Consider the following 9,021-nt stretch of genomic DNA (forward strand, 5'->3'; position numbering starts at 1 on the left):
TTTTGGGACATGAATTTACGAATTTGAATTTTAGCATCCAATAAATTCATGGATTTAAGAAATAATAATGAATGTTTTATTTTGTATGTTTGTTATCTATTTTTGAAATTCAAGTTTCCAAATCTACCTAATGTTTTTTCAGACTGATTGGAGACCTTGAAATCATTTTAACAATTTAAGTCGACAATTAAAAATTAGTTACATGATAATGTATACAAACAAAACTAAATAATCTAAACAAACAATCCTACATGAATAGCATCATTACACTATTCCGTGAGTAAAAAAAATGTGTGATCCCTGGAGAAAATTGTGGATCCGAGTGTTAATGGCACTGGACGACATCACTTGTTCCATCCATCCATCCCAGGTAAAACCAGCCTCACTACGTCTGATTCTTTCATATTACCGAAGGCAAAAACTGCAGTCTACATCACCTATTCTCTCCGAGATTTTAACAGGAACCAAACAACCTTTGATTAAGAGGAACATCAATATGATCGTCCACTTAGGGTTATTTAGATAGTGTAGAGTCCAAGATGATGAAATCAACGATAGCTTGATGGGGTCATTTGTTTTCTTAATGTTCTGCATGACTTGCCAAAATGATCTTGGTTAAGAGAACCAGAATCGGACTCTTGGATCAGAGTAGAGAGGGAGAGATATAGTCCTGAGTTGAGGCACCACTAGAGCTGTTTATCAGAGATGGAAACTGAAATCTGAAAGTAGAAAGAAAGAGGTTTAGGTTACTTCTGTTTTCTTTGCCTTTAATATTATTCGTTCCACTTGAATGCTTTGTTCGTTTAGTCTTATCCATAGCCTTCCAATTCATATCACAATTTAATTCATAACTTTAACAACCAACTGATGCCATTATATTATAAAGCAATTAGCAATTATATATATCATCACATAAAAAGATGTCCAAAAACCATAGCAAGGAGAAACAGAAGTGTGGCATGGGACAACAATAAAATATCCCACCTCTTTTTAACACGGAACAATATCACTGTTGACTTAATATCATCCTGTGGTACCTGTAGCATAAACTGGATTTTCATCTTCATGGGGGCCGTATTTGCCTTGCCATTTTCATCTCCAACCTGAAATGAAATAAAGAGGATATATATCAAGTCATTGTCGTCATAGGAATGAATCTCAAGCAAACAATTCAGGACAACCAAGTTCAGCAAACGACATGCTAGAGAAAACAGAATAAACTTACCCATAGAGAAGCCCAGCAAAGACGAACCTCAGAATCGTAGCCAGCTTTGAATTTCAAGTCTTTGTCATACGTGTGCTTGTACACCACACTCCAATAGTTTGAATCAAGATTGTACCAGTAGCTGCACATAAATGCAATAGAACACCTCAATCGAAATTGACATTGCAAGGAAAAAGCAACCCTCTATAGCTAATGAATCAAATATGTTTCCGCATATATAGAATGCAAAACAAAAGAAATGGCACCTCTAGCTATTAAGCACATTCACGACAGATTCCAATATTTACAAAGATAAAGGAGTTGTAACTAACCTCAATTTATCCGATGGACTGAAGCGTCGCTTGAATGCAAATGACGCCCTATTAGTTGGTAGTGAAATGCTAGGAATAAATGACATTGTCCCATCCTGCAATGAAAACCATCAAAACCATCTACTAAAGCACTCAAAAAGCTTGAAAATTTACACAGCCATAATGTTTTCCAACCCAGCATTTTCCTATGAAGAAGGTGATCAGCCAGCTCAGCCAATTTTGAAAACCTAGCCATCTAAGTTATTCAACATTAGGTGTAATGGATCTCCCATAGAAGCCAGAGTAGCCAATCAATGAACAAGTATATAAACAAGACTGTAAACACAAAGCTATAACATTGAGGGAAAAAACCCACCTTATATGAGTATCTTAGTTTCAGTTCTTCATCTATGTAACGTGCGGCACCTACACCATACAAAATTGGACCTTTAACAATTCCATTTATCGACAACCTTGGTACGTCATCCTCTTCTCTCTCCTCTAATGAAAATTCACCGATGGGAAATCTGAATGTCGCTTTGGGCTGCAGCAACAGGAAAGTTCAGATGAGAGAAAAACAGCTATGACCAATGTTGAAAAACATCAGAGAGGAAGCATAAAAATACAAGTGGACTGCCATTAATCAAGTGTTTTAAGCGATGCAAAAGTCAGTATAGTATGGGTTGAATAATGCATAAAGAAAAAAACAACAGTATGACACCACATACATTAAGCAACTTAGAACCACAAAAAACTGCTGAAATTGAATTACCACATCATTCCATGATAAATGGTTCTCAATTGTCCATAACTTAATGCCAAGCAATCGATTTTCACTAGTAAGACACCAGGAGAAACAAAGCTCACCAATGAAACATTGGGAACAGGTGATGACACTTCAACAGCATAACTAGGATCAGCAAGTTTTGCAATAGCTGCCAGTTCACCTTGTTGTGCCTGAGAAAAAAAAAAAGAGAGAGAGAGAGAGAGATTCAGGGGATATGGCATATGTGGCTTTAAGGAAATATTTATTCAGCACTTGAACAACAATTATGATAGTTGGCTTCAAAAATAATAAACTCCCCATTCCCAAAAATACAAGGAAAAATAGGATTGAAGATAAAAAACAACACAAGGATGTTCAGAGAGGTCTTCAAGACTCAAGTATGACGACCAACTAGACCATTTTATGAAAGAAAAATCCTCTGAAACCCCATTATCAATTTCATAGGCTCGAAAAACGATCACCAAATGCAAAGCCCGGTACTCGAAAATTCTCTAGAAAACCAAATAATAAACAATCTTTCATATCTTCCATGCACAATAAAAAAGAGGTTTCAATTTTATACAATTTTCAATGACATTGGCAACCAAGACTCCCACTAAGCCAAAACCGCGAGTTGGAAGGAAAGAAAAACCAACCTTAACATCAATGGCAGCTTTGAAATGCCACGTAGGACCGACATTGTAGTAACCCTGGAAGATGGCATTTTGTTCCTCAGGATCGTAGTATATGGACAAGTACTTAGAAGATAGCGCCAACTGGGGCTCCGTGATCTCGCGTTTGGCGTTGTTGATGAAGGAGAGTTTGAGCTTCGCAAGGTTGTCGAAGAGCTTACAAGACAGCTTGTGGAAGAACACGCGGCTATCACTATCGAACTCCGAAGTCACTCTGAGGGAGGATAACGAAGAGAGAAACTGGTAGGGCTTCCTGGGTGGTGGAGAAGATGGCGGTGGCTCAGGCTCCGGCTCCAAAGGGGACGGTGGCGGTGGCGGTAACAGGGGCGGGACAAGGTAATTGGGGATTCGAGGAGAAGCGTCCAGCATGGCTCAAATTGGGAGGGGGGTTTTGGGGTGTGTAATTGAAGGTATATGGGTGGTAATGGTATTCAAAGGGTTAAAAATTCTGGCCTTTGGCTACCAGAAAAAATCGAGGGGCGAGGGTTACTCTTCGTCAACCTACGCTTTTGCTTTGTTTGGAAATTGATATTTGGTAGAGAGAGAGAGAGTGACGTCTTTTGCATGCTTGTGTCACCGGTTATTTCGATTTCTACATTTTTTAAATTTTCTGATTCTGATTTGCCCTCACCCACCCTCCCCCCCTTTTATTTTCTTTTCACCTAAATATGTTTTTAGTATGTACTAATTGAACCCTTAACCCTATATTTTTTTAAGACAAAACTTGGGTTGTTTGGTTTTAATGAGATTGCAGTATTGAATTTTTAATTTTTTGATCTTTTCCTAATCTTATATTCGTGAACAAGATGTGGTAATGGTACAATTTTTTCTTAGGTTATCTAAAATTCCAAGTGAAATATGAAATTTTAGACAATTTTTTTTATCCTGATATTACTTTTCATCTTGATATTACTTTGTGGTTTATTAGATTGATGTTAAGGATTTTTTTTAAAATGTGTTTGTTGAATGCTATAGGAAAATGCATGTAAAAGTATCGGGGAAGCCCTTATACTTAGGGGTGAATTGCATTTTGATCCCTCTATTGAAAAATAGGTAAATTATCTCTTGTACATTATTTCAAAACGTGCAAATTAACCCATCCATTAATTTTTTTTTGTTAAATGATGATGTGGAACGTTAAATCCATGCTAAAATTATTTTTTCGGGTAAACATTAAAAATGATCACTCAACTATTAAATTTTTTTATTTAGTCACTAAACTTTTCGAAATTAAATATTTTAGTCACTTTGAGCTAATGTAGGTTTTTTTATTGGTCAGTAACAAAATTAGCCCTTTAATGTTTGCACATTCTATCAATTTAATCTTAAATATAAAAAATTAAACAAATTTAGCCCTCAATGTTTATAAAATTTGTCATTTTAGTTATAATTCTAAAAAATCAATATGGCCCTTAAAATTTATAGAATTTGCCAATTTAGTCCTAACTCAGAACGAAATGCATAGTTGGGTGACCATTTTTATAATTTACCCATAAAAAAATCATTAATCTTATATTTCGTCAACCAAACATATGAATATTACATTCTACCAAATAGACCAAACAAGTTAATACTATACTCCATCGATAATCTTACATACCCGTAATCTAAGATTTGGTGAACCAAACACACCTTTAGAGTATGTTTAGATTAAAAAAAGATAAAAATAAAAGAAAGGGAAAAAATTAGTGTTTGGTTAAACCACATAAAGGAAAAGAAATAGTTGAATATAATATTAGTTTTATAATTATAACATTTTTATGATATATTATGTAAAAATGGAGGGTAAAAAAGATATTTAATATCTTAAAAATATATAGATTTTGTTTCTCTAACTTTCCCACCAATTTGAGGGAATTAAAAATTTGACACTTTGAGAAAAAGTAAGGGATATACTCAAAAGTCTTAACCTTTCCTTACCTTAAAATTTTTTTTATCCAAACAAGTGGAACAACTTTCTCTTGCTTTCCTTTCATTTGTTACTTCCATCCAAATATAAGGTTTATTTTAAAGTTATCTCAAATAAGCAAATAACTTCTTACAATTTATTTGACTAAAATAAAAGTAAAACTTATTTAGGGAAAGCGTTATATATATATATATATTTGTTTAGATAGACTTAATAATTTAAGCTAAGGAAAGTAAAGAAAATTGAGTATCCCTTTCTTTCATTTAAAAATTAAATTTTTTATTTACTCTAATTTGGAGGGAAAGGTAGAGAAAGAAAAGTAAAACAAAATATTAAGATGTAGAATTTTTTTTTTTTGTCTACTTTTTTTATAAATAAATTTATGAAAAGGTTATAATTGTAAAGATTTATTATAATTAATACTTTGCTTCCCTTTCATTGTTTATCCAAACAAAAATTGTTAGAATTAATTTATTTTCTTTCATTAATTTTAATTATCCATTTGTTAAGCTTTCCACTCTTTTCCTTTCTTTTCCTTTACTACTTTTAATCCAAACATAGTGAAAGGTATTCTATACATAAAGGCAATTACTGTCTTATTACTTTTATAACTTATGGGATGCTATGTTATAATGCGTATAAATAAAGGCATGTAAGAGACTATAGATGAACCAAGAAAAGGAAGAAGTTTTCTCTTATATTGTGTCTTATATATTCATTTTGTCTCTTGTTTTTATATTTTACTTTTAGTTTTATAAAATGTATCAGCATGATCTTGTTCAAGAGTAATTGTTCTTTCTATCGAAGGTAGAATAACGTACCCATGCAACATCCTGGCTAATCGACATCCCTATTTGGGGTCTAATTGTTATACGAAGGCCAAGTCTTCTTTGCTTGCATCTTGCATATAGCTATGTTGACACTTACACATTATAGAACTCAAAGGGATTGAGTTATAGCCTGATTTGTGTAACACCCCTTACCCGAGACCGTTGCCGGAGTCGAGCACGAGGCGTTATCTGACTTAACTTACTAGTTCGGAGCATAAAAATTTGCTTTTAAAATTAATTCGCTCACATTCATTCAATATATCCCTAAAGTGAACCCTCGAGACCCTAAAACATGCAACGAAAATGGTTCAGGTCCAAACCGGGAACATTAAAAATTTTCTGAATACTTAAACAAATCAAAATAATTTATTTCATTGCTCACAATAAAACTGTCCACCTGCATAACAGTCACTAATTTAATTATAACTCGAGTTACGAAACTTGAAATTTAGATCTGTAAATTTTTCCTAAAACTAGACTCATATATCTTCTTACCATAAAATTTTCAGAATTTTTGGTTTAGCCAAAAGTACAGTTTATTCTTTAATGTCTCCCCTGTTTCACTGCTCGACAGTTCTGCTCCCTCTTCACTAAAAATAAATTATCTCATTGTACGGGCTTCATATGGTGCTTCTGCTTGTTTCTATTGAAAATAGACTCACTAAGGAATCTAGAAATATAAATTATGACTCATAATTCTTTCTGTATAATTTTTAATGATTTTCTAAAGTCAGAATAGGGGACTTCAAAAACCATTCTGACCTTGTCTCACTAAAATTCAAATATCTCATAATATATAATTTCTTTGCCTACAGCATTTCTTTCATGTAAAAATAGACTCGATAAGATTTAATTATATACCTCATTCACTCTCTAATTCAATTTCTACTATCCTTGGTGATTTTTCAAAATTTTTTCTCTTTTATAATTTCTTTGTATTAACTATCATTTAGGCATACATAACACCAAAAAATTTTCTTAAATAGTAATTTGAATAGCTATTCATTAGCCATATCATAAGGACACACACAAAATGACTAAGTCCCTAGACATGCCATAACTTAAAACGTTTCGATCACAAAATACCGAGATGGTCCGTTGATAGTGTGAAATGATCTCCAACGTTTTTACGATCCCTGAATTGGCTTGGCGATACTATAATAAAGAAGGAAAATAAATGGGGTAAGCATTAAAGCTTAGTAAGTTTACAAGCAAATAAATAACAACATTTATCATAAATAATTATACTCATAAATCATCATCAAGTATCATAGTCTTTACTTCTTCTTTACTTGCTGTCTTACTTGTTTACTTATTTGCTTATTTAAATAACTCATGATTATAACTTCTCCTCCCTCGCTGAAATTTCTTTCTCAACTGATAACTAAAATATTCTTAACCTTTATAACTCACATGAATCTATTTATTATGCTTTTACCTGAACTTTCATGTAACATAGTCTATTTGCTAGCTTGTTGAACCACTTGGAATACTAAGGATACTCGGGTCTCCTGTCTGATAATAACATGCCAAAGCCATGACCCAGACATGGTCTTACATGGGATGTTTCCTGTACTGCCAATGCCATATCCCAGATATGGTCTTACATGAGAGTTCTCATATCGGTGCCCATGCCATGTCCTAGACATGGTCTTACGGGGAACCTCTCATCTTAGTGCCAACGCCATGTCCCACACATGGTCTTACGTGAGACCTCTCATAACCTCAATAATGCCAATGCCATGTCCCAGACATGGTCTTACATGGGATCTCATCCTCTTAATGTCATGACATTTGTATCCGATACATTCCTAATGTTTCAACGAGACTTTTAAATACTGATTCTCTATCATCTCATACTTGAGTCAACATTAAATAATTTCATGAAATAAGTACATAATTGTTGGAAAATAAAAACACTAATAATAATTATTGAAATATTACATTTATTTACCATAAACTTACCTAGGTACAAAATACGATCAAATCTAGTAACTTATTCCTCAACTTTTTTCTTTCCCCGGTTTAACTCCGAATTTCATTCCTCTTGATCTATAATAGAAAATTTAGCTTATTTAATACTCAAATTCATCAAAACAGTCCTTGACTTGAACTTTGGAAAAATTACAATTTTACCCCTAAACTTTTGCATATTTACACTTTTGTCCCAAAGCTCAGAAATTAAACTCCATCCCTTATTCTTATGTTTTATGACATGCTGAACCTCTTTCCCTTCTATCGAAACATCAAATTCCCACTCTAACATTTACTTATGAACATTAGGTATTTTTACTGATTATGTCGTTTTACTCGTTTTCACTTAAAATTGCCTAGCAAAAGTTGTTTAACATAATGTCAAGCTTCATATTCTACCATAAAACATCAAAATAAACACATTTCACCTATGGGTATTTTTCCAAATATGAACCCTAACATGAATTAATGGTAGAATAAGCTAAATCGAGTTACAATGACTCCAAAAATGTAAAGTACATTAAAAACGGGGCAAAGATGGACTTACTATGAAGCTTGGAAGCTTGAAAAAAACCTTAGACATGGCTTACATGACATATTCGGCCATATGGAGAAGATGGACAATAAATTTGGCGTTTATTTTGTCTTTTAGTCTATTTAATTACCAATTTACCAAAATACCCTAAATTAAAAATATCCTATTTCACTTCTCTCATGTCCATTTTTGTCCACAATTTAACCAATGGTCTAATTACCACTTAAGGATTCCAATTTAAAATTTCATGACAATTGGACACCTCTAGCTCCTAGAACTCAAGTTTTACACTTTTTACAATTTAGTCCTTTTGACTAAATTGAGTGCCCAAACGTCAAAATTTTTGAACGAAATTTTCACGAAATCATTCCGCAAAATTGTAGACCATAAAAATATAATAAAAATAAAATTTTTCTCTTCGAATTTGTGGTCCCGAAACCATTGTACCGACTAGGCCCTATTTCGGGATGTTATAATTTGACCTATTAGGAGAAGCCTAATAAGATTTTGGCTTGAGAAGTCAAAGTACTTAGGTACAAGAGAATACCTTTGGTTAAAGTGCTTTGGCATAACCATAAAGTTGTAGATGCTACTTGGGAAAGTGAAGATGTAATGAGACAATAATATCCTCATGTAATGACCCAATTTCCAATGGTAACAGAAAATGTGATTTTAGAACCTCATTTCTGTAAACTAAGTCCGTAAATATTAGATAGAGGTATTTACAGAATTAGTATATAGATGAATTAAAATTCAGTAATTTAGCTGAAATTGTGGTTAACTAAGGCCTAGAGACTAAA

The 9,021-nt window shown here is 33.2% G+C and overlaps 1 protein-coding gene across 2 annotated transcripts; it reads right to left on the bottom strand.

Annotated features, from left to right (window-relative positions):
- Window positions 1–147: 147 nt before the first annotated feature.
- On the bottom strand, window positions 148–3,589 carry LOC107913039 (outer envelope pore protein 37, chloroplastic). Of its 2 annotated transcripts, none has more exons than XM_016841494.2 (7): window positions 2,938–3,589; window positions 2,383–2,472; window positions 1,892–2,059; window positions 1,537–1,631; window positions 1,226–1,346; window positions 1,038–1,103; window positions 148–719 (listed from the first exon to the last, which is right to left on the bottom strand). In XM_016841494.2, the coding sequence occupies exons 1-7, from the start codon at window positions 3,340–3,342 to the stop codon at window positions 687–689; spliced, it is 978 nt and encodes a 325-aa protein (XP_016696983.2). In that variant the 5' UTR covers window positions 3,343–3,589; the 3' UTR covers window positions 148–686. The 2 variants fall into 2 exon arrangements, with proteins under 2 accessions (XP_016696983.2, XP_016696967.2); XM_016841478.2 differs by having other exon boundaries at window positions 985–1,103; window positions 2,938–3,588.
- Between the last annotated feature and the right edge of the window lie 5,432 nt (window positions 3,590–9,021).

This window comes from Gossypium hirsutum, chromosome D08 (genome assembly GCF_007990345.1).
Source record: "Gossypium hirsutum isolate 1008001.06 chromosome D08, Gossypium_hirsutum_v2.1, whole genome shotgun sequence".
Classification (NCBI taxonomy): Eukaryota; Viridiplantae; Streptophyta; class Magnoliopsida; order Malvales; family Malvaceae; genus Gossypium; species Gossypium hirsutum.

What these genes read in the sequence shown, in the direction of transcription:
- LOC107913039 (XM_016841478.2), bottom strand. Translation starts at nt 3,342, where the DNA reads ATGCTGGACGCTTCTCCTCGAATCCCCAATTACCTTGTCCCGCCCCTG. An exon ending in AACTAAGATACTCATATAAG is followed by an intron (nt 1,632 to 1,891) that starts GTGGGTTTTTTC and finishes TTTTCATTGCAG; the next exon opens with GATGGGACAATGTCATTTAT. An exon ending in TTGTTCCGTGTTAAAAAGAG is followed by an intron (nt 720 to 984) that starts GTGGGATATTTT and finishes TTCTACTTTCAG; the next exon opens with ATTTCAGTTTCCATCTCTGA.